This window comes from Octodon degus, unplaced genomic scaffold, assembly GCF_000260255.1.
Source record: "Octodon degus isolate 3935 unplaced genomic scaffold, OctDeg1.0 scaffold00007, whole genome shotgun sequence".
Taxonomy (NCBI): domain Eukaryota; kingdom Metazoa; phylum Chordata; class Mammalia; order Rodentia; family Octodontidae; genus Octodon; species Octodon degus.
Genome location: NW_004524583.1, coordinates 25,321,599 through 25,348,144, shown reverse-complemented (window position 1 = coordinate 25,348,144; position 26,546 = coordinate 25,321,599). Strand labels below are relative to the sequence as shown.

The window sequence follows — 26,546 nt, the reverse complement described above, 5'->3', positions numbered from 1 at the left end:
CCCGAAGCTCTCCACACACTCACCGGACCTGTGTTAGGACTGGGTCTGGGGGTTCCCAGAAGTCAATTTGAGAGTTTTCTTTCACCTGTAAATTTATACAGTAATCTGTTCTAAATTAACTACATATTAATGTTGATTAAAATTTGTTTTGCATTTGATATCTAGTTTCACCATTATTTATTGAAAAGATTCTACTGAATTGCTTCTGAACCTTAGTCAAAAATCAATTACCACTTGTTTGTGGGTCAGTTTCTGGACTTATTCTGCTCCCCTTGTCCTTATGCCAGTACTGTGCTTTCTAATTGTTGTAGCTGTAGGTCAACTTGGATCAGGTAGTATAAGTACTGACATTGCTTTATTATACTGTACACCTTATAATAGCTGGTCAGTTTCTAAAATAAAAGTGATATTTTTATTGGGATTGCATCAAGTGTATAGTTTCATTTGGGGAGAATTGGTGTTTTTACAGTTATAAAGTTAATATAAATAGTAAGTTTTAAATTTATATTTAGAGTTTAAATTAGTTAATATATAGAAATGGTTATTTTTTATATGTTCATCTTATGTCTTGCACCCTAACTAAACTTACCTTTTAATTCAAATAGCTGGTGTTTGTAGATTTCACCAGATTTTTTGGTATAGATTGTTATGTACTCCTTTATAGTACAGATATCTTTTATTTTGTGCTTTTTCTGCATTATCCTGGCCAGATGTATAGAATAATGCTGAGTGGAAGTAGGGAAAGCGAATTCGTTTTGTTATTCCTCATCCTGAAAATAAAGCATTTAGTTTTTCACTATTAGTGATGTTAACTGTAGGTTTTTTACAAACACTTTTCAGGACTGAGAAAATTTCTTTCATTTGATTGTATAAAGATTGGGCATTGAAGTTTCTCAAGTGCTTTCTTTTTATCCTTGTAAGAGGATGAATCAGGGGCTGACTGATTTCCAAATGTTAGCCTGGTGTTCCTTTAATAAGTTGGTTATCACCTGGCCATTGTCCTCTTGTCACACTTATATATGGTTAGGTTTGTGAAGTGTTTGTAAGAGTTTTTCATTTGCATTCATGAGAAATACTGGCCTATATTTTTCTTTAAATGTCTTTGTCTTATTTTGTATCAGGGTAATGTTGACATACCCTTTTTCATTTTCTGGAAAAGATCATGAAGATTTTTAACTACAAATTTAATTTCTTTATGTGTGTGTGTGTGTGTGTGTGTGTGTGTGTTCAAGTTATAGCATAAGTTCACCTTAAGTGAAGGTTGGTATTTTTATTTTGTAAAAACTTGTTACATTTCACTTGCATGTTGAATTTATCAGAATGAAGGTTTTTTTAAAAAATGTTTTCTTGTTATTTGTTTTTGTTTATTTGTTTTTTTGTTTTTGAGGAAATAACCAGGAATTGAACTCAGGATCTTGTGCTTGCCAGGCAGACACTTGTGCTGCAGAGCTATAGTCCCAGCCTTCTTGTTGTTACTTTTGGTATTTGTAGAAATTAGTAATATGATTTATTTCTTTCCTAATAATAGTAATTTTTTTCCTGCTCAATTTAGCTAGAGATTTATTAGTTTTATTGCTTTCTCCAAGAACCAGCTTTTGATTTCATTAGTTTTTCTTCTATGTTTTTCTATTTTGTATTTCACTGATTTCACTCTGTTTCTTTTCTTCTGCTTTGTTAAGTTAAATTTACCCTTCTTGGGCTAGTTTTTTTTTTTTTTTTAAAGTGGGATGATTAATTTCAGATATTCTTTGCTAATATAAACATTTAGTCATAAATTTAAGTACTGCTGTAGTTGCATCCTAAAAATATTAGTATATTTTGTTTTAAGTCAGTTCAGAATAGATTTTCTTTTATTTCTTTTGACTCAAATGTGATTTAAAAGTTTTTAGTTACCAAATATTTGGGGACTTTTTAGGTGTCTTTCTATTACTGGTTTCAGATTTTGATTCCATTGTGGTTGGAAAACATACTTTTTATGATACGGATTCTTTTTAAATTTATTGAGATAAATTTTATGCCAGGATATGGGGTTATCTTGTTAAATGTTTCTTGTATACTTGAAAAGAACATAAATATCGTTTTGGGTACTATTAGATGAAGAACTATGGTCAATGTCAGGTTGATTGTGTTACTCTAGTATTCTATATTTTTATTCGTTTTCTGTCTACTTTTATTATACATGGATTTTTGGATACAAGTAGGAAGAGGGAGAGAAATTGAATTCAGTCTTTTGGCTTGTGAAGAAGACTAACATGTTCATGACGAATTTATAATTTGTAGATCTTGCTGCCAGGTAACTTGAACCACAAGTGGTACATGCATGATTCTCCCATTGGGCAGCCTTTTATTAATTTTATTAGTAAAAAGGACAATAAAAATGATTAAATCTGTTTGTAGCACCAGTGCTACAAGTCATCTGATGGGATAGTCATGCATGTACCACTGGTGGTTCAAGCCTGTGGGAATGTGTCAGAGTACCTATTGGACATCAGTGAGCAAAGGAAGAGGATGAGCTTTGTGGTATAAACACTGATGAGAAGTAAAGCCATGCTGTTATGTTGAGCTGTAGGGGACTCAGGTCAACAATTTCTGACACTGCCAGTCAAGCGGAAGACCCAATACTATTATGGGCTACTGGACTCCTTTAGAATATTTTGCTGAGTTTACACACCTATAATATTCAAATAACAGAACTTAACGAAAAAGGGGATACAGATGAATGTCCATTTTGTATCTGTGTATTCAAAGCGGTTAGGATAGATAGTTACATTCTCTTAATGAATAGAGTGATTTGTTCTAATGGTGTTTGTAAATAGGATATCATGTCCGCATCTTGTACAGCAATTAACCACTAGGAAGAATGTATGCAATGTGTTAATTATTGAAACTGTCCTACCAATTTGACTTGAAATTGTCTCTTTGCTATTTGTTTATCAATAAAATTATGGGGAAAAAAAAAAGAAACACTGATGAGGGGCAAAGGTTAGGTAGTTATTAAGACTGTGAAAAGAGTTAAGAAACTAGGATTTAAATGGAACTTCTCATAAACGTCAAGCTTTATAAATCAGGGTTGCACTGTTATATTAGGGTTGAGCATCTGCAGTTTCATATCTGAAATCCAAAATGCTTCAAGGCCTGAAATATTTTGAGCACCAATGTGATGGCACAGTGGAAAATTAACATAAGTGAACACTAAAGGTATTGATGAAGTTACCTTCAGGCCACCTGTATAAGGTATATATAAATAAAACATAAATGTGTTTTATGTGTAGACTTGCATCTGTCCAATCTCTAGGGATACCTCATTATGTATAAATATTAAAAATAAGTCCCAAATATTTCTGTTCCCAAGCAGTTCAGATAAGAGGTATCCAGCACTACCCTGAACAATTATATTGAATGGAGACCATAGATAGTTTGACAGGGCAAAAATCAATTGATAAGTAATGTAGAAAGCAGTTATTGGAAGATAAGAGTAATTTTCCTATTTTTGTGAGGGATTTAGTTTTCTGAGCATGGCTACTAACAATTCTTTTGCTAAATAGTTTTATCAACAGCAGTACTATCTAAATGAGTATTACGAGTTATTATTTATCAAATACTATTAAAAGACTACATTTTTATATTTTATCCTAACCACAAGAATGTAAATACTGTTAATATTGTTCCTACCTTACAAACAAATGAACTGAAGGCTAGTGAGGTTAAATAAGATACTAAATCTTTGCTCAACCAGGAAATTATAAAGTAACAATTTGAGCATGTGGTATTTTATATGTATGTGTTAATTTTTGTTTAGATTTATTTATTTGGTACAGGGTCTCACTATGCATCTTGGACTCATAGGGATTCTCCTGTCTCAGCCTCCCCAGCGCTGGGATTACAGGCGTGTGCCACCATGCCCAATTTTAGTGGCTGGCTCAGCTCAGCGTCATGTGGTACCAGAGACTGAACCCAGGTCCTTGCGCTTGCCAGCCAGGCACTTAAACCACTGAGCTGTCTCCCTGTGCATGTATTAATTGATTTTGTGTCTTGATTCTACAGTAAAATAAAAAATACTTTTTATTCTGAGTTTTACACAGATAGCCTTTCTTTAGTCAGTGGCTGTCACAGTATTTTAACCATGACTCAGAACAAGAAATGCATTTTGGAAAACTTAGTTCTCTTTCCCATCTTGCAAGATTTTGGGCGAAAAAAACTGAGAAGCCAGACACTAAAGAGAAGAAACCTGAAGCAAAGAAGGCTGCCGCCACTGATACTAGTAAAAAGGATATGGTGAAGGCAAAAAAAGTCCAAGAAGGGACAGCCCCACTGCAGCTAAAATCCTGTCCTGGTGAGAGGAATTCTTAGATACTTCTGATCTGCTATGTATTCCAAAAAGGCTTTGTACAAAAGAAAGTACACAACTGTTAAAGGTTGAGAAGAAAAAGAAGGAGAAAGTTCTTGCTACAATCACAATACCAGTCAGTGGGGACAAGAATGATAGTACCCAGATAGTTAAGCTTCGAAAAATGCCCAGATACTATTGTATTGAAGATATGCCCTGAAAGCTCTTGAGCCACAGCAAGAAACCCTTCAGTCTGCATGTGCAGAAACTTGGAGCTAGCATCACTCCCGGCACCATCTTGATGATCCTCACCGGGCGTCACAGAGGCAAGACGCTTATTTCAGGAATAAGAAGCTGTGGAAACCCAGACACCAGGAGCATGAGATCTTCGACACCTAGAAGAAGAGATACCAGATTTCAGAGCAGTGCAAGGTGGATCAGAAAGCGATGGACTCACAGATTTTAGCAAAAATCAAAGCTGTTCCTCAGCTCCGGGGCTACCTGCAATCCATTTTTGCTCTGACAAATGGAATTTATCCTCATAAATTAGTGTTCTAAATTTCTTACTAAGAACCTAATTAAATAACTGATATAGTAAAAAGAAAAAGAAGAAAATAAATAAGTGCATTTTGTCCAGTAGCTCAGTGTGTCCATATTAATGTATATGTGTATGTGGGGATATGTGTGTGTGTTTCTTGAAACTATAGTTGGATTTCACAAATGGGTTGCCATCTGTGTTGAAGAACATTGCTGTATGTCGGAAGACTGACAGACAGTATGAATCAGGAGAAGTGGAACAGGAGTTATTTTCATACCTGTAATACTATGTCTGATATAAAGTTGATTGTAAAAAGTTGAGTTCTTTTAAAAGTAGACTTGAGCAGTGATTTTGTTTTGCTTTGTTTTATTTTAAAGCTCTCTGATCCTTCTGATTTACCAAGGAATGCCTTTAGAATTTTTACCATTCTTGTGGAATTTTTATGTATTGAACATATTGATTATGCTTTGGAAACAGGACTTGCTGGTAAGTATATTTGTGGTAAACTTTCTGTCAAAGTCCTTTGATCCTGCTTGTTTAAATTATATGTACAATGTTGTTTCATATATCATCTTTGTATATTGAATTCAGTTCAATGTAATGAGTTTGAGCTTCTATAATGTAAGGATTTGTCAAGTGCTGTAAACTATGTAGACAGGTTTTCTCAGATTATTTCATCCAGTGAGGTACAGTAGTGAGCTACATGTCATTATAGTGTATCACAGAGTATATGACAATGCTATAGGAACCCCTCCGCACCCAGCCTGAGCCTGACGTGTGAGTGAGAACTTCCACTGCACTTTCAGAGCTCCAGACCCAGCCCAAGCCCAGGCCCAGGCCTGTGAGTGTTGGAGAGCCCCCACACTCTCCTGCACCCTCTGGACCCCTCCAGTACCAGCCCAAGCCCAGCGTGTGAGACCTTCAGCCTTGCTCTCGGGATCCCTCCAGACCCCTCCAGAACCAGCCCAGGCCCAGGCCCGGGGTGTAAATGAGAAATTCTACTGCTCTCTTGGGACCCCTCCACACCCAGCCCAAGCCCAGGCCTGGCAAGTGTGAGGGAGAGCTTCCATGCTGCCCTTTGCCTGCTGGATCCCTCAGGACCCAGCACAGGCCCACTTGTGAGTGAGTCCTTCTGTCCTGCTCTCTGGACCCCTCTAGACCCAACCCAGGCCTGGCATACAGGCCTGGGGTAAAACTCTGCAGCTGAAGTCCCTGCACAAAGGCTAGGGGCCAGAACCACCCAGCTAATCCAGGAGCAGAACATCTTGCCAGAGGGGCACAACAGGTTCACTTCCAAAGACTGCAGCAGGAAGAAGCAGAGACAGCAGCCAGACCCAAGCCTGGCACCACTGGATGAGTTCAAACTTTGTAGATCTGCAACCAAATTTCAGTAGGTGCTAAGGTTATAACTGCAACAAAGCTTTACACCAAAGGTCAGGGGACAGTGCTACACAAAATAACAAACAGAAGGAGCAAAATGCAGTCTCAGGCCCCAAGCCCATCCAGAACAAGTGCAGAAGACACTGGCACAGAAGAAATTGGGAATCACACAGCTGAAATGTCTGAAATAATAGCGTATGAGGGAAAGAAACAACTGCAGAAAGGTATAGCAGCACTCAGATCAGAAATAACCTCTGAAATAAAAGAAATCTCTGAATTAATAGTGTTTGAAGTAAAGAATCAAATGCAGAAACAGAAACATATGGAGGAAATCAGATCAGAAATAATCTCTGAAGTAAAAAAGGATAGCTAATGAAAGAATTAATAACTGCTTCTCAAGACATTGATAAAAATAGACGAGATTAGAAAAATGACGGATTCCTTGAAGGAGCAATACAGGAAAGAAATAGATCACATGAAGCAGAGTCAAAGAGATATAGAGGAACTTAAAATTGCGATCACAAGCTTGCAAAACTGTATGAGTGAAAGTGAAGATAGAGTTTCAGATCTTGAAGACTGTTGCAGCTAGTGAAAAGGTAAGAAAAGATCTGTTAAAAACAACTAGGATGCAGGAAAAAATAATACATCACCTGCAAGATGATGCAAAGATGAACAAAATGAGACTAATAGGCTTCAATGAGAAATAAGGAGTCAATACAAATGATAGAAAAAGAATATGGGCAGAAGTAACAGCAGAAAACTTCCCAGATATGGGGAAACAATCTGACATTCAGGTCATCGAAGCATACAGAACAACAACCCAATTAAAAACACACCGAGACATGTAATAGTCAAGATCCCAGAAATCCAGCACAAAAATAATATACTGAATGCCGCTAGAGAAAAGAAACAGATCACTTTTTAAAGGAAAACTTGTCAGAATAACGGCAGACATCTCTTCACAAACCATGAAGGCAAGAAGAGCATGGAGCAGAGCACTTCAAGTCCTCTATGAAAACAAATTCCAGCCCTGACTACTATACCCTGCAAAACTCTTTCAAGTTTGATGGAGAAGTGAAATACTTCCATGACAAAGAACAACTAAGGAATTTCACGACGACAAAGCCAACCCTACACAGGCTTCTGAAAGATGTTCTGGAGAGGGACCAAAATGATCAGAACTCCATGAACGAGAACAGAAGGAATCCATTAAATAGGGCAAACAAACACAGGACAATGCTATAAGTTATAAAATGTTAAGAAGCAGAAATGAAGGTCAGAACTTTTCTGGTTGGGGAATTTAACAGTTTTAGAAGAACATTCAAATAGAAGTCTGAGAACGAACAGATTTTTCACTGTATTAAAATTTTTCTTTTTCTCTCGATCTTTTGGACTTACTAGTTGTATTAGTATTATAATGTTCACTTCCCTGAGTTCCAGGCCTTGTTGATCCAGCTGCCTGATGACCCCAAAAACTGTACAGGGAGTACTTCAAATTTAAAATATACAAAGTAAAACTTTCTTCTATACTTGTTCCTCTCCATATCTTTAAAATACTTCACCATTTACCAGTTGCTCCAGACCCAACTCTAGGAATTGCCTTAATTCTTCCTTTTCATCAGCCTATATTGCCAATCCATTAACAAATCCTTCAGTGTAGTTCCACACTAAGTAAAGTTCATCTTTTCTCCATCTCCATTGATACACCTCAATTTAAATATTGTCATCTAGTAACTGGTTATATACTCTTAAACATTGTCATCTCATGTTCGTGCTTGCCTTTCCAAGATACTGACTTTTTATAATGCCCAATTTAATTATCATTTGCTTGATAGCCTTTATTGACTTAATAGTCTCAAGGAGAAGCTATAACAAACTCTTTGGAGAAACCTGACTTGATTATGTATTCAGCTGTATTTCATACTGCATTTCACCACCCTGTTCCTGTGACTGTGGTCTTCACTCTTGACTTTCTGTAATTGGTGTTCTATATCCCTGACCCCTTCTCTCATTTTGAGATCTCAGCCTGCCTTTCAATCTTTTGCTCTCAATTAAGATGCCATCTTCTTGAAGAGGGCTTTGCTGATCATCCTGGCTGATGTAACATTCTTCTCTCTGCCCACTAACTGACTGAATTAACTTTACTGTCACACTTATCACAGCGAAATGTTTTTACTTGTTCATGTCTGCAACCACCTAGCAGAGTTCATTCATTTAATACTACATGGCTGTTCCTGGTCACATGGAATTTACAGTTTTGTGAAAGTAATAGGTAAATGACGAAGCGCAGTGAAGAAAAATAAGACTAAAGGGTAGAGAGGAATAATCAGGAGGTAAGGTGAATGATTCAGAAGTAATAGCTTAAGACTTCTCTGAGAAGACAGGAGTCACACAGCTGAATTGAGGTGATAGAGTAAATAGTTTAAATAAGAGTATTCCAAGTAAAACAATAGAATGTTAAGCATCATATTTATTGAGTGCTGTATTCTCACATCTAATAAAAGCACACAGATGCTCAGATAATCTTTATTTGCTATATAAAACACCATTCTCTAAAGTTTCAAATGATGAACCAAAATTAGCCATAATTCAGTCACTTTGGCTTAACTGGTTTATTCTCATTTTTTTGTTGTTTTTGTTTTTGTTTTCACATTGCTGCTATCCTGATTTACTGCTGTCTTTTTACTTAGTACTAACTCTTGACATCAAGTATTTAACGTTTGCCCTTTGCAAATGACTTACTGTGGTAATATGTACTGGGATAGTAATGCCTTAAAGATACAAAGTTTTGGTTTGGTTTGGTTTGGTTTGGTTTGGTTTGGTTTGGTTTGGTTTGGTTTGGTTTGGTTTGTTTTGGTACTAGGCATTGAACTCAGGACACTGCTTGCCAGGCAAGCACTTATTCCATTGAGCTATCACCCTAGCCTGATACAAAGATTAAAGAAGATAATGAATTAAAAAGCATGAATTAGAATTTGTCTGCTATGAAGAATTTGATTTTGTGCAGAATCCTAGAATATTCATTTTAGTGGTGGTATTCTCAATTCAGTAGGGCTTAGGAAATTTCCTTGTAGGATAGAAAGCTTAGTGTTTTCCATGCAGTTAGTTAGTACTCACTGCCGTTTTTTCTAAAGTTTATATAAAATTCTGTCAACACATAGAAATGTTACAGTGTACTATTATTGAATATCTTGCGTCTTTCCAGGTTTTTAGATAATAGCTGTTATTATTGTGGAATTTAAGTATTTTCCTCATTTTGAATTATTTTCTTTGGATAGATGCCAGAAGTGAAATAAAATATCAGAATTTCACCCAGTAAACGAGATTACCAGATCAAAGCATGTTTATTTCAAAATTTTGATAGTTTATTTTTTAAAATTTCAGTAAAAACTTTCTCTAGAGGGTTTTTCTCTACCAATTTATACTGCTGCTACCATCTGCCTATACCAGTTTTTCTGTATATTGTAATTCCTTAAAAGCTTTATTAGTTTAGTGGTTAAAAGTAAATAGCAACTGGGTGTGGTGGCTTACTGCCCAGCACTTGGGAGGCTGTATTGAATTTTTTCTCTTTTAATTTATGTTCAAACCTTTAATTTTCTTGTTGATTTTTATCTTTTTTGTGGAGATTAACACCTTTATTTTCCATGTTTTAGTTTTGTTTTTTGAGACTAGTTCTTGCTGTGTATTCTACACTGGCCTTAAATTCACTATGTAGTCTAGGCTGGCCTTGAACTTGCAGCAATCCTCCCATGTCAGCTTTCCAAGTACTGAGATTACAGATGTGTGCCCTCATACCTGGCTGTTTTCCATTTTTAAAACTGGAAAAATTATCTTATATTTTTCGTAGTGCTCCCATCCCCCACCTTTGTGCTGGGTTTGAACCCAGAGCCTCATGCATGTTAGGCAAATTCTCTGTTACTGAGCTATTATATCCCCAATCCTTTTTTTTTTTTTTTTTTTTGGTGGAACTGGGGATTGAACTCAGGCCCTTGTGCTTGCCAGGGAAGTGCTTATTCCACTGAGCCATCTCCCCAGTCCCCTTTTAATTTTTTATTGTCTCTTAATTTTGACATAAATCTCTTAAACTAAAATGAACCTGAAAATTCATCCATTATTTTTTACATATGGGAAGAAACTGAAATCTAGAGATGTCTGTAGACTTTCTTTTTAAAACGTGGGATGGCTTGATCACCATGTTGTACTGGAATTCACTCTGAGATGTGAGGAAATTTTGAGTAATTTTCAGGAAATCGTAGCGTGAGTGAAATGAATACATGCAGGCACACTTCTTTTCTATTATAGCAGTGTAAAGATGAGTGGATAAAGACACTTGAGCCCGGAAAGTCAGTAAGAAAATTATTGTAACTTACCAGACATAAAGAGATCTGGTTATAAGAAAAATGGTGGAACTATATGGCACATGTGGGCACCAGAGAGTTGGAAAGGTAAAGAAGAAGGTAGAACACAGATGGTTTGTGAAATAATCTTTTGGTTTATCTGTGCCAATCATGAATTTGGCAAAAAATTTAGATATGAAAATAAGTTCGTGTGAGTCTATTAAACTACTAAAAAAATTATCATGTCTGCATAATTCATTTCTGGCTTATTGAAATAGAAGTTCCTTTTTATTCATGTTGGGTATCTAAAACCACATTCTTTTCTGTTGTCCAAGGTTAATGACTCCAAGAATGACTGTCATTTTCTATGCTTTTCAATTTTAGGAATTCCTTCCTCAGATTCTAGGAATGCAAATCTCTATTTTTTGGATGTTGTGCAACAGGCCAATACTATTTTTCATCTTTTTGACAAGCAGTTTAATGATCACCTTATGCCACTAATAAGGTTAGTTAAATTTCTATGTTGGTATTTCACATTAGTGTTAATATAGGTAGATTTTTCTTAAATTTTAGGAATAATATGTTTATGAAAACATCAATTAGCCAGGAAGTTTGAAATTAAATTTTTTCTTCATCCTTTTATCCCTGTCTTCCTTTCCTACTATAATGTTAATTTTGGTGTATTTGGAAAGATAATTTGTCATAATTCTGACTTTAAATCTGATGTGAAAGAGGGATAAGATTAATAAAACACATTTTGATGAGGCTAATAGGTTTTGTTTTATATCTTCATATCAATTTCTATTAGCTTTTAAAGCATATGAGATGTAAGGTGGTGTCTCAGTTATTTCCCAAAAAAATACTTATATAAGATATACTGTATAAACAGAAAGGTTTATTTTGGCTCATGGTTCTGGTTCAGGGCCACTTTTTTTTTTTTTTTTTTTTTTTTTTTTTTTTTTTTTTTTGCAGTACTGGGGATTGAACTCAGGCCCTTGTGCTTACCAGGCAAGTGTTTAATCTACTGACCTATCTCCCCGACCCCCCCAGGGCCACTTCTAATGATGGCCTTTTTGGTGGCAGAGTCCTGAGACAGTAGAGGACATCACACAACAACAGACAGGTGTGCATGTCTGTGTTCTTGTGTTTTTTCCTTTTTTTTTTTGTGATACCAGGGATTGAACTCAGGTCCTTATCCTTGCCAAGGAAGCACTTATTCCACTGAGCCATCTACCCGGCCTATCTCTTCCTTTTCTCACATAGTCACCAAGATCCAGTCAAGGGGTCTTTGTACTCATGACCTTGTCTATTCCTTATCACCTAAGGAACCTCATCCCCAAAGATCACAGCTGGATTAAATTTTCATCCTCTTAATCCTTTTGCAAAAGGGACAGAATTTTGACACTCATTGCTTTGGGAGATACTCAAACCATAGCATTGCCTATGTGTTCATCACATTTAAGAAACCATTGTCAAAATCAAGGTCATAAAGATTCTCTCTATATGTAGAATCTGGCCTCAAACTTGCGGCAGTCCTACCTCAGCCTCTGAGTGCTGTGTTTATATAGGATGTTAAAACATTTTGTTATGAATACTTGAATGAGACTAGTCCAGAAAACTATCTGTAAGATCACTCATAACTTGGAATCACACTTCAAAATCAAAATTACTTTTTGAAAAGCTATTATGCCATATAGCAGAGTATTAATAGTTTATTTGCAGTTGCTCAGATGTTGTTACATATTTATAAATATAATACAGTATTATATATAAGTTTTTAGAATTATGCTAATTGATATTTTTCCCTTTTGATATGAAATAGCTCTTCTCCTAAGTTATCTGAATGCCTTCAGAAGAAGAAAGAAATAATTGAACAAATGGAGACGAAATTGGATACTGGCATTGATAGGCAAGTTGCTGGGATTTTCCTCTTGCATTGTTTTAAATTGTGGAAATGCTATCATAACAGCCTGAAAATAATTTTTAGAAAACTCTTAACTCCAACTTATTAAACCATATTCTATATAACAAAACTATACATTACGTTTTTGCGTTGTGTTTTTGCCCATATGCAAATGTTACTTTAACCCCTCATTTTTTTTTATTTCTGAAAGGCATTGTTTAGATGTTTGGTTTTTTTTTGTTTGTTTGGTTTTTTGTTTTAGTACAGGATCTATAGGGTCTCACTACATAAATCAGACTTGTAGTGATTCTCCTGTTTTCAGCCTCCCAAGTGCTGGGATTATAGGTGTGTGTCACCACACCCAGTCTCAATTGCTGTCTTGGCATGCCCCCTGGAAGGGCCAGCACAGCACTCCAGGGACTGAACCCTGGCCACTGTTCTCTGCCTAAGCAGGCGCATTAGCCCGCTGTGTTATCTGGCTAGCCCTGGATGTATTTTTAAATGTAACCTTTTTTTGTAAGCCCCTTTCTATGCGCTGTATACTCACAAACTACAAAGTACTGTAAAAATGATACATAAAGTATTACGTTAAATTTAGAACTTTTTACTTTCACTTATTTTTTACGTTATTAGTACATGTCTGCAATTCAGGAAGTTTACAGTTCTCTTTTGGAATGGGTACATGTACAGCTTGTTTCCTTTCATTCTCTTTCTGCTTCTCCTTCCCAACCCCACCCTCCCTCTTTCTTCTGATTCCCCTGTCCCATGTTTTCATTCCTGTTGGTATTGTCTTAGCTCCTGTTTGTGGCATATAATGTTTATGTGAATTGAGATTATCAGGTTTCTGTCCATGATATGTCTTTATTCTGCTTGTTTTCTCTTCCCCTCCTCCTCACCGTGACCTTGTGCTTTCCCCTTGGACCATTTCCCCATTACAGGAGTCATCTCCTTGTTGCCTTCCTTCTATTCTTATTGTTCTCTTTGTACTTTGCCTCTCTTAAGTGAGAGATATTATGCAGTACTTAAGCTTGTGTGTCTGGTTTATTTCACTCAACATTATATTTTCCAGATGCATCCACTTTCCTACGAATGTCTCAAATCTGTCATTCTTTATTGTTGAGTAGTTTTCCATTATAGTTACTGCCTTTTTTTATCAGACTATCTGGGGACCCGGGAGATAGTGGAATAAGTGCTTGCCTGGCAAGCACAAGGTCCTGAGTTCAATCCCTGGTACCACCAAAAAAAACAAACAAAAAAATCAGACTATCTGTTGATGGATATACAGGCTGTTTCTAGTATTTAGCTGTTACAAGTTGTGCTGCTGTAAACGTTGGTGTGCATTTATTGCCATAGTATGATATCTTAAGCTCTTCTGGGTCACACGGAATTTATAATTTTGGTTCCATAAGAAATCTGCATACTGATTGCCATAATGGTTTAGTAGTTTACATTCCTGTGAAGGTTCTTTTTTACCACTGCCTCACTAGCATTTATTGCTTGATTTTTTAATGATTGCCATTTCTTAGCATTAAGTTTGTGTTTCTCTAATGGTCAGAGGTATTGAGCATTTTTTCATATATTTGTTGACTGTTTATTTTTCTGTCAAGTGTCTGTTCATTTCTCTTGCCCCTTTCTTGATTGGATCTTTAATTTTAATTTTAGGTGGTTTTATGTTTTTGTATGCTCTAAATATTAGTCATCTGTCTGAAGAGTAGCTCCAAATTTTTTTTCTATTCTGTAGGTTGTCTTTCCATTCTACTGATTAATTATTTTGCTGTACAGAAGCTGCCTAGTCTACCATGATCCCATTTGTTGATTATTGGTGTTACTTATGTAGTTGGTGTGCTGTTTAGAAAATCCATTTCTATACTTATGTTCAAGTATTTTACCTTTTTTATCTTCCACTAGGTTTATTGTTTCTGTTTTAATGTTTAGATCTTTGGTCCATTTTTATTTTAATTTAATATGTGCTGAGAGATAAAGGTCTAGTTTAAATCTTCTGCATACACATAATCAGTTTTCCCTGCACCACTTGTTGTGTAGGCTGTTGTCATGACTTGTATCTAGATGTCCCCCCAAAGTCTTATGCAGTCGTAGGTGGGGCCTTTTGAAGTTGGCTGGATCTGGGATGTATGTTGCAGGGATCAACGATGTAATGCTGGGATTAATCCATGATACGATGCTAGGATTAAGGCTGCCCCATCTTTATTCTAAGTGCTACCCCCCGTAAGTGTAGAAAGGATATGATGGACAGAAAGGGATTGCTGCTTGTTGCTTGCTGTTTCCTCATTGCTTTGCGCCTTTTGCCTGCCTTGAAATGTTTCTCCTCTGCCCTGCCCTTCTATCATGCCACCATGCCGTTGGAGCCAACCACCTAGGAACTGAAACCTTGATAAAACCTTTCTTTAACTCTGGGAGTCCAAGTATTTTGTCTCAGAAATGAGAAAAGTCTTTCCTTTAACATATGCTTTTATCCCCTTTGTCAAAAATTAAATAGCTGAATGTGACTGGGGAAGTTTCTGTAGCTTAAAATCTGTTCCATTGATCCATGCATGTTTTTTGTTGTATTACCATGCTGTTTGCATCCATATTGCTTCGTAGTGTAGCCTCGAGGCAGATGCTAGTATGCCTCCTACTTTGCTGTTGTTGCTCAGAATTGCTTTTGCTATTTTGGGTCTCGTCTGGTTCCATAAAATTATATGATTATTTTTTCTAGATATTATCTGTAAAGCATGCTGTTGATATTTTGATATGGACTGCCTTGGATCTATGTAGTAGCTTGGGATGTATGACCATTTAGACATTATTGATTCTGCTTATTCAGGAACAATTCTTTCCATTTTCTGATGTCCTCTTCAGTTTCCTTTTTTAGAGACTTGTAGAGATCTTTCACTTCCTTGGTTAGGTTAATTCCTAGGTGTTCCATTTTTCTTGAAGCTACTGTGGATGGTATTATTTTCATAATATCCTCATCCCATTTACTGTTGGTGTATACAAATGCTAATTATTTCTGTGTGTTGATCTTGTATCCTGCTATATTGCTGAAGTTTGTTATTAATTTTAAGACTTTTTATGAAGTTCTTCGGGTCTTCTGTGTAGAGTATCATGTCCTGTGCAAATAGGGATAACTTCAGTTCTTCCTCTCCTATATGAATCCATTTTATTTTATTTGCAGCATGTGGTACTGGAAATTAAACCCAGGTCCTTGCACTTGCCAGGCAGGTGCTTAGACCACAAAGCCATCTCCCTAGCCCAGTGTGTATCTGTTTTGAGACAGGGTCTCACTACACATTTCAGGCTGGGCTTGAGTTCACTTTGTAGTGCAGACTGGTCTCAAACTCACAGAGATCCTCCTGCCTCTGCTCCTGAATGCTGGGATTACAGGTGTGTGCAACCACACCTGGCTACCTTTTGTGTTGCATTTATGTGGGTCTTTTTTTTGTTTTCTCTTGTTAAGTCTGGCTAGGGGAATGTCCGTTTTGTTTCAAAGAACTAGTTTTTTTGGTTTTTTGGCTCATTAATTTCTTTCCATATTTTTGAAATTCTCAGTTTCATTGATTTCCACTCTCATGTTTCTGATTTTCCCCCTTAATTTGAGTTTTGGGCTGGATTGTTGTCAGATATCTTAAGATTTCTTGTAACGTTTTCTGTTTGCGCTTGCTCTGTTTGCTTAATGTGCACATTGATTTCAGTGAATTTTCCTTTTAAAGCTGTTTTCATTGTGTCCCAGAGATTTTGACAAGTTGTACTGTAATTATTAATAACTCCAAGAAGTTTTTAAATTTATTCTTTGCTTTCTTTGACCCATTGGTTGCTTAGGAGTATGCTGTTAATTTTCCAGGAACTTTTGGGTTTTCCTAAAATTTCTTTTGTCATTCATTTCTATTCTAATGGCGCGGTGGTCTCATACTATCATGGAGTGATTGCTGTTCTTTTATATTTACTTCAGCAATAGGCTTTGTGGACTAGTATATGATCTGTTTTGGCAAAAGCATCATATGCTGCTAAAATAATATATACTGTTTTGGAGATGGAATACTCTGTATATACCCACTAAATCCATATGTTCAAGGCTGTGGTTCCGTCCTGAATTATTTTTACTTGTTTAACTGATCTATCTAAATCTTGGAAGTAACCCAGATGCCCATCAGCTGAGGAATGGTTAAAGAAGATGTGGTATTTTTACACAATGGAGTATTATTCAGCTATAAAAGATACATTTGTGGCTTTGTAGGTAAATGGATGTACCTAGAGACCATACTCTTAAGTGAAATAAATCAGACCCAAAGTTGCAAACATCGTATTGTCTCCTTAGTGTAAGAACTTGAAAGAGAAACTAAAATCTGAAGGGAACAGTAGATACTGAGAAAAGGGAATGAACCTGTTCAAAAGGAAGGAATCACTGAGATGAGAAGTATAGGAGGGAGGAGTAGGGGAAAGATATATCTATGTATGGAAGCAAGACAGTTTGGCTCATTATCGTAGTTTTTTGAGAACTCTTCATATTGATTTCCACAGTGATTGCATCAGTTTATACTCCCACCAGTGGTAAGGAAGGGTTACTTTTTCCCCATAGCTCCAACAGCATTTTTTATTGGTTGATTTCTGGAGTGAAATGGAATCTCAGTGTCATTTTAATTTGCATTTCTCAACTGACCCATGCTGTTGAACATTTTCTCATATATTTATTTGCTGTTTATATTTCTTCATCTGAGAAATGCGTACTCATCTGAGATGCCCATTTTTGAATTGGGTCTTTAAATTTGCAAAGTCTGATTTTTTTGAGTTCTTTAAATATTCTTTAAATTTGCTAAGTCTGAATTTTTTTAGTTCTTCATATGTTCTCAATAATAATTCCTTGAGGAACAGCTGACAAACATTTTTTCTCACATTGTGGTCTGTCTCTGTGGGTGGTTTCTCTTGCCATGTAAAAGATTTTTAATAAGATCCTAGTTATTGGGACTGGGGAGATAGCTCAGTGGCATAAGTGCCTGCCTGGCAAGTGTAAGATCCTGAGTTTGATCTCTGGTATTGGAAGAAAAAAAAATCCTAGTTATTGATTCTTTGTGATATTTCCTGTGCAATTGGGGTTTTTATTCCCAAAGTTTTTGCCTATACCAGTGTCTTCCAGAGTTTTATCTGTTCCAGCAGTTTTAGTGTTTCTGTAAAATGCAGTTTCTGTCACCACAGTTATCCTTCTTTGCTTGTGATAGCATGTGATCCAGACTCTTGGCAAATTTAAAGTACAAATACAGTACTATTAGTAATAGTCACCATAGTATACATTAGACCCCTAGAACTCACTCAGCCTGCATGACTGAAATTGTCTTCTTTACGGAATGTTTCCCTGTTTTCTCTATCATGCATCCCTTGGCAGCCACAATTGTACCATGTGCATCCATGAATTTTACTGTTTGCATTTGAATGAGATTATATAACATTTGTCTTTCTCCATCTACTTATTTTGCTTAGAAAATATACTTCAGTTTCATCTGTATTCTTACAAATGGCAGAATTTTCTTTTTAAAGGCTCAATAACAACCCCATTGTATAAATATACCACATTTTTTTTATCCTTTCATCCTTGGACATTGAGCTTGTTTCCACATCTTGGCTATAGTGAATAATACTACAGTGGATCTGGAAAATTAGATATTGCTTCAAGGTCTTAATTTCATTTCTGTTGGACAGGTACCCAGTACTTGGTTTGCTAGATTGAATGGCAGTTCTTTTTTGTTTTGTTTTGTTTTTTTGTTTCTGTGGCCAGCTCAGCCCGCCCTGGAGACAAGGCTGGCACAGCATGTGGTGCTGGTGATGGTCCCTGTGTTTTGCCTAAGCTTGCCTAAGCAGACACTTTAGACCACTGAACTATCTCACCAGCCCCGACTGTTCTGTTTTTAATTTTTGAGGAATTTCTATACTGTTTTCAGTAGTAGTTATATCAGTTTATATTCCCATCATAGTGTATAAGCGTTTCTTTTTCTCCATGTCTTAGGCAACATGTATCATCCTTTTAGGCTGTTATCCACCATGGCAGGTATGAAATGACATCTTACTGTGAAGTGACATCTCACAAATTTTTATTTACGTGAATCACAGAAAACAACTAACGCACATGCGTGCATACATACACACATACACAAATTTTTATTTACATGAACCTGATGACTTTTGATGTTGAGTACCTTTTCATATACCTGTTGGCTATCTGTATGTCTTCTTTTAATGAGTATTGTTTCATTTTCTAAATTGTGTGTGTGTGTGTGTCACTGAATTTGCCTTTCTTATATATTCTGACTCTTAATTACTTAGGTATGGTCTGTAAGTTATCTTTCCATGCTGTTGGCTATTTTCCTTTTTGGATTGGGTGTTCTTCTGGGAATGGCACTCAGGACTTCACACTTGGCAGGCATGCGCTACACCACTGAGTTAAACTCCCAGCCCCCCATGAGTTATTTTCTGTGATGAGTAGTAACTCTTGAATTCAACACACTTTTGCGTATTTTTGCTTTTGTTGCCCATGCTACTTGGATCATATCAAAGAACCAATGTCCAAAAGTTTTTCCTTGTGTTCACTTCTAGTAGTTTTACAATTTAATGACTAATGTTAAAGTATTTAATCCATTTTGAGTTCATTTTATACATATGGTGTGACATAAAGGTCCAGTATTATTTTTCTTTGTGAACTACTGATTTTCACAGCACTACTTAACAAAGACTTATGTTTTGTCTGTTGTATGTCTTTGGCATCCTGATCAACAATCAGTTGATTATAAATGCATGAGTTTATTTCTGGGCTCTGTGTTCTGTTCTTCTTGTCTTTTTATGCACATGAAACCAGGAAGTGTGGCACCACTTGTTCTGCTTCAGGGCTGCTTGGGTGATTTAGGATCTTTTGGTGGTTTCATAGGAATTTTTGGATTTTTTTTCCATTTCTGTGAAAAATGTCATTGGAATTATGATAGAAAAATACACTAAATTTATATCTCATTTCAGTAGGTGGACATTTTAACAGTATTCTTGAAATTCATGAGCATGGGTTGTTCATGAATTATTTCTTTAAATTTTTTCAGCACAGCTTTGTAGTTTTCAATGTATGAATGAGTCTTGTTCCTCCTTGGGAAAGTTAATTCCTAAGGTTTTGGGGTTTTTTTTGTTTGTTTGTTTGGGTTTTTTTTGATGCTACTGTAAATGAGATTGTTTTCTTAATTTCTGTTTGGAATAGTTGTTAATGTTAAGAACTGATTTTTATATATTAATTTTTCATCTTGAAACTTTAATGAAATCTTTGTTCTAATAATTTTTGATAGAGTCTTTATTAGAATTTCCTCTGAATGAGGTCATGTTCCCTGCAGAGACAACTTTAATTCTCCCTTTCTGGAGAGATTTTTATTTCCTTTTCTTTCATAATTGCTCTCTGTGAACTTTTACTGCTATGTTGAGTAGTAGTGGCAAGAGTGGGCATTCTTGTCTTATTTCTTTTCTTAGAGAAAAAGCTCTCAACTTTTCCCTGATGAGTATGATGTTAACTGTGAACCTGTCATATATGACCTATGTTGAGGCATATTTCTTTTTATATATAATTCATTAAGAATTTTGATCATGAGGGCCTGGTGAGATAGCTCAGCAGACTAAGTGCCTGCTTAGGCAAGTGCAGGGACTGGGATTCGATCCCAGCACCACATGCTGCGCTGGCCATATTCCCCCGGGAGCGTGCTGAGCCAGCCACCGTGGTGGTGCCTGTAATCCCAGCACTGGGGAGGCCAAAAACAGGAATATCACTATGAGTCTGAGTTGCGTGGTGAGAAAAAAAGAATTGTTACCATGAAAAGGTGCTGAATGTTGCCTTGTTTTTCCTGCATCTTTTGTATAGTCATATGATGTCTGTCTTTCATTGGTTTACATACATTGAAGCACCCTTGCATCACAGGCATAAATCTTGCTCGATCATGATAGATTATCCTTTTAAAGTGTTGTTGAATTCAGTTTGCTATTGTTTTAACATCTATGTTTAACAAGGTATTCACCTGTAATTTTCTTTTTTTGTAATATCTTTTTCTACTTTGGTATCATGGTAAAACTGGCTTTATAAAAGGAGTTTGGAAATGTTCTCTCCTCTTTTTTTGGAAGAATTCAAGAAGGCTTGGTGTAATTCTTCAAATGTTTGATAGTGTTCACCATTGAAAACAAGGTCCTGTGTTTTTCTTTTTGGGAAATACATTTTTCGTAGCTATCGCCCCAGAGAAGCCTTAATCTCACAATCTCTGAATTAGTTATCACCTTAAAGATGGAGAGGCACCAGCTACTGGGTTTCTTCCCTAAAGAGTTAAAAATACCATACCATAGCGATGTGTGTGCACCCATGCTTGTAGCAGCACAATTTGTCATAGCTAAATCTTGGAAGCAACCCAGATACCCATCAACCAAGGAATGGATAAAAAAGATGTGGGCTTTTCACATAATGGCGTACTACTTACCCAGAAAGAAGGATGAGCTGGAGATTTTTATAGGTAAATGAATGCAACTAGAGACCATACTTATAAGTGGAATGAATCAGGCTCACATGTGTAAGCATCATGTTGTCTCTCTCCCTAGTGTAAGAAACTGAAAGAGTAAGTAAGATCTAAAGCGTACAGTAAATATTGTGAAAGAGAAAGAAACTACTCAAAAGGAAAGAACAAGCCAGTTTGGTGTGGAGGAAAGGAAAAAAGAAGGAAGGGAAGACACAAGATAGCTAAGAATACTCTGTTAGTTCATTGAAAGGAATGGTTTGTGCTTATATTATTTGATCAGTTTTGTATGCCTGTATCTTATAATCTGAGTAAGTACTTTGAAGATAACAATATACAGTGTAATAACCACTGTTAATTTTCTGTCATCTCATTTTGAAATTCTATATCACTGTTTTTATTTTTCTCTTCAAAATTAAAAAAAAAAAAAAAGGATGGAGGGGTCTGTGGAGGTCCCCTCAGTATGACTTTGAGGACGAGCTCAGCATTTACTTCCACTGCTGCTGATGCATCCACCCATTAGGTCAGAACACCTTTGCCTTTGAAGTTCTTCTCTTTCCTTTCTTGTTGCTGTCATCTCAGTCTTTTATTCAGAGTCCTTGAGATTTGGACATCTGTCTGATAAAAATGGTGAAAAAAACTTTTTACCTCAAGGCAGGCTCTTTCCGTGCCTGTTTATTTTCTTGATAATCTCCAGTCAACTGTCCCATTCTAGGCTCCACTGTACCTTTTAATTGTTAATAAAACCTTGAACCTGAATATCCTACTCCATATCTACAACCTCTTTTCAATTCTCCACATACTTGGTTTTTTACCTTAACAAGACCTTTATGCTTTAATCTCATTATCATGTCAATTTTTTTATCCTTTTCCTGACTTGACTTCATTATTTACTTCACTCAGTTGCTTGGTCCAGCTCTTGAATTACTACATTGTATCCTTCAACACAACTGTCTTAGACTGTAATGTTTGGGTTGGTGTGATCTAGATCATTGCTGTAATTGAAGTGGCTGTTTGCAGCTGGAGAAAATGCATAACTCATATATGTAGCACTACAGATCCCTGCCTTCAGTTCTCATCTGGATCTTTAGTAACAGGTCATCCTCATTGTCCTTAAACTTGATTTGTGTTCCTTGCACCCTTTATTCCAAACCTTGTCTGTTCTTTTTTTATATGTGTATTTAGTACAGAGTCTACAGGGTCTCACTGCATATATCTGACTTGTAGTAGCGATCCTTCTGTTTTCAGCCTCCCAAGCTCGGGGGTTATAGGTGCTTACCACCACACCCAGTCTCAGTCTCTGTCTGAGCATGCCCCGGGGGCGGGGCCAGCACCAAACCTTGCCTGTTCTTAAGCCTACATCTTCTTAGCTTTCTCAACATTCTGTCTAGTTTTCCCTTTGGAAAGCCTTAGTTATAAAGGAAATAAATTAGTAACAGACTTTGAGGTCTTTGAGATTTCCAAATATTGAGCAAAGTATTTTCACTTTTATAATAAATCCTTAAGCTTTTTGGTATCAGGACCTATAATTTTTAAAGTCTGAAGTTTACAAATAGCAAAATGTTTTTTAGTGACATGAAATTAAATTTTAATTTAATTTAGTATAGATGTAAATAAAAGCAAATATTGAATAAATTCATTGGATCAAATGTATTATATTCTCAATTCTCTAGGACATTAAATTGTATGATTGGACAGATGAAGCATATCTTGGCTTCAGAACAAAAGAAAACAGATTTTAAACCAGAAGATGAAAACAATGTTTTAATTCAGTATACTAATGTAAGTAAAACTAGCTTCAAAATAATAAATTTATCTAATTTGTTAGTACTTTAACATTTTTCACCAGTATATCTTGCCTCTTTTCTTGTATAGAGATTAGTGAGAAATTATATTTTTTTTCCTTAGTTAAACTGATATACATATATAATAAGTGTAGAAAAACTTTTATAGGCCTGTGTAAAAGTCTGCGCTTATGTAAGAAAGCAAGTGGAGAAGATCAAAAATTCCATGGATGGCAAAAATGTGGATACAGTTTTGATGGAACTTGGAGTACGTTTTCATCGACTTATTTATGAGCATCTTCAACAATATTCTTACAGTTGTATGGGTGGCATGTTAGCAATTTGTGATGTGGCTGAATATAGGAAGTGTGCCAAAGACTTCAAGGTATGTATACAAATAACAAACCTACAAATACGATCAGTAACGTACATCAGACCATTAAGTCTGTAATGTTTAATACAGTGTTTATAATTTCTGTGATGAGATGTATCTAACACATCCTATCTGAAAAACTATTCCAATCATACTTCCAATATTAACACATTTTTTTTCTTTGTGCTTTCTTTTAGATAATTGCTTATATTTTAGTTGCACAATCTTTTTTTTTTTTTTTTTTTTTTTGTGGTACTGGGGATTGAACTTGGGACCTTGTGCTTGCCAGGCAGGTATTCATACTGCTGAGCTATCCCTGGCCCTCATTGCACAATCTAAATGGCCTTATTGATAGCCATAGCTAATACTGTATATGTCACACATTAGGACAGTATCCTTTCTTCATGTATGTCTCTCTGAAATTATTTTTCACCAGACAAATTAATAACTAGTTCTGGTCTACCAAAATAATAGGATTTATTTTCTTTCTTTCTTTCTTTCTTTCTTTCTTTCTTTCTTAATGTATTTAGTACAGGGTCTCACCACACAGATCAGACTCGTAGTGATCCTCCTGTTTTCAGCTTCCCAAGCACTGGGATTGCAGGCACGTGCCACCATGCCCAGTCTCAGTTGCCCTCTCAGAGTGGCCTGGGGGTCCAACCCCGGTCCTTCGTCTGCCTGAGCAGGCGCTTTAATCTCAGCTATCTGGCCAGCCCCCAAAATATGGTTTTGAGAAAATTGACATAATAGGAATCTTTTCAAAAGATTATAGCTTTTATAATTACTTAACTACAAGATTTCACTCTTCAGTTTTCAAAATTTTTAGTGTTGAACTCCTTCCATACTACTAAGTCTTGACTGGCAATATGTAAGAGGAATTTGCAATCATAATTATAAAATGGGAAATTAACTTTGTTTTATTTTTTTCTTCTCTTCATTCAGATTCCAATGGTATTACATCTTTTTGATACTCTGCATGCACTTTGCAACCTTCTTGTAGTTGCCCCAGATAATTTAAAGCAAGTCTGCTCAGGAGAACAACTTGCTAATCTGGACAAGAACATACTTCACTCCTTCGTACAGCTCCGTGCTGACTATAGATCTGCCCGCCTTGCTCGGCACTTCAGCTGAGGTTAAAGTGACAAAGGAAATACGTTTGAGCAGGCCTCGGCTGACAGAAAGCACAGCAGATCCCTTACGGCACAGCCGACATTTTATGGAAAAACGACTGAAGAAAACAGCAGCCATACTTACCTTTTGGTTTTATTTGAAATTTGGACACCACTAACTGTATTTACTTTTTTTCCTGCTAAGTTGAATTATAATTCCATTCTTGAATTTATACATTTCAAATTCTGTAAAACTACATGTCACTGTTTTTCATTCTGGAAAATGTTGGTGTCAGAAGGCAAATGAAATTTTACCAGTGTATGGTTCTAGTTCTTTAACTTAATTCCATCTGGAAATTTTACCATCCCATTTTGCATTAATACTGGATAAATTACAAAAAAAAATTATTATTCATCAGTTTTTAATGACCTTTTCAGTACTAGTAATTCTTAATCAGATTATTGTAGATTTTCCTAAAGAATTTGTTGACTCAGAGGTTAATGAGTATAATTTCTGTAGTTTTGTTGATTACAGTTTTTTCCAGGATACAATTCCAAGAAAATATTATAAACTAAAATAATAAAATAGTTTATGCAGACATTATCAGAATACATCTGCTTTCTCAGTAAATTTAAAGTTTACTGTTTTTTATTTGATAAGTAAATTTAAGCCAATTCTAGTAAATTAATAAAACTACCTTATTTTATATTTCATTTAATGTAGAAGACTTTAACTAAAGAACCGTATTTATTCATTACTTTAATGTTATAAGGGAAAGTAAATGAGGGGTAGTCTTAAGTGGTGCATATGAGAAATACATGTTTAGGAACAATGCAGTTCTTTAAGATTTTTATCTTACTGATAAACTTGAATAAGATGTGATCTCTAAACCTACAGGTAATCTACTTTAAGAAGAATTGGAAATTGATCAGTGACACTATATATTCTAAGTTTGGGCATCAAAGGCTGGTTACTTTTCAGATCTGTAGTTGTTTTCATTATCCTTTTTCAAGTCATTTCTAAAGTTCTTCCTACTTAGCTATGGTTAATTGAATTGGCTTAATATGGTGGCATAATAAATTATTTAAAAATTTTAAACATGAAAAAATTTTGAAATAGTCATTACTTTATAAACCTTTTAAATTTGCTCTGCAAGAACACATTCTAAATTAAATGTAGTGTTCCAGCTTCTGTTGTGTTGCTTACAGTCTTCTAGGAACCAGACAAACTTTAATGTTCACTTCATTTTTGGCAATTTTTTCTTAAATGTAAGGCTTTATAGTCTAATTTGGGAAAACTGCCTTTCTTCTCAGAATCCAATTCTAAGTGGTTATCGATTTTTCCAAACCATCCAGGTCCAGAGCTACCTACTGTTTAAATTACCATTGACTGAATTTTTTCATTTTCTGTTTAGCCCAGTGTTATCAAGGTATGCAAAGCAAATGAAATATGCCAACTTTTGTCAAAGCATTTTTGGATATTGTGGCAGCTTTAGAAGGCTTTCCAGATTTCTTTTCTTATCCAAGGGAGAACCAGCATAGGTTTTGGATACAAGAAAAAGTCATATCCTTGTACTGTTGCCATTTTAGAAAGCTCTTATGTGAATTCAAATTATACCTCTGTTACTTAAAGCCAATTTAAAGGCAGTAGTTTTACTGGCCATTTGAATTCTTTGTACAGTGTCAATTTGTAAAAAAACAAAAAAACCAAAAAACTCAAATAAAACATGAGATGGCACTTAAAACCTCCAGATCAGAGAAGTGCTTCAACTTACTTTGTTTGGATTAATTTTTTAAATGTAAAGCATATAGTTATTGCTTAGATATTTTGTTTATTATTTCTTCTATGCTTGAGTTCTGTGCAATATTTTCCATCATGTCCATTGATAGGACAGTGACAAAACTCATAAATGAATAAATAATTTAGAAGTGTTAACATTAATGCTCAATAAACAAATTCCCTGCAATTGTTTTTTTTTTTTATTTCACTCTATTTCAAGGATATCCGTAGTGAATTTTATAAAATTTTTATTTAGAAGCTTGAGAAATTATTTTTCATAGCTTAGATCTTACTTTTTCCCCACAGAAAAGTACTAACTATATGTCGAAGATTAGAAACACAAGCTATTAACATTCTTTAAGAAAAAAATAATGTGAAATAATTAGCATTCTTTGTGTTCTGAACATATTTTCATGTTTTGTCATTGCAAAATGTAGCCCAAAACTTATAACTCAAAAGAGCTGATCAATAAATAGAATGTTTTTTTATATGCATGTAGTGAAAT

General features: G+C 35.6%; 1 protein-coding gene across 1 annotated transcript in view; it reads left to right on the top strand.

Annotated features, from left to right (window-relative positions):
* The window catches only part of Exoc5 (exocyst complex component 5), a 78,838-nt gene extending 52,869 nt beyond the window's left edge, over nucleotides 1-25,969 (top strand). Inside the window, exons 12-17 of the mRNA XM_023701661.1 lie at nucleotides 5,243-5,351; nucleotides 10,967-11,087; nucleotides 12,405-12,491; nucleotides 22,669-22,777; nucleotides 22,949-23,164; nucleotides 24,095-25,969. Coding sequence (XP_023557429.1) covers nucleotides 5,243-5,351; nucleotides 10,967-11,087; nucleotides 12,405-12,491; nucleotides 22,669-22,777; nucleotides 22,949-23,164; nucleotides 24,095-24,283 — 831 coding nt within the window. The 3' untranslated portion in view covers nucleotides 24,284-25,969. The remainder of the gene's footprint in view (nucleotides 1-5,242; nucleotides 5,352-10,966; nucleotides 11,088-12,404; nucleotides 12,492-22,668; nucleotides 22,778-22,948; nucleotides 23,165-24,094) is intronic.
* The last annotated feature ends 577 nt before the right edge of the window (nucleotides 25,970-26,546 follow it).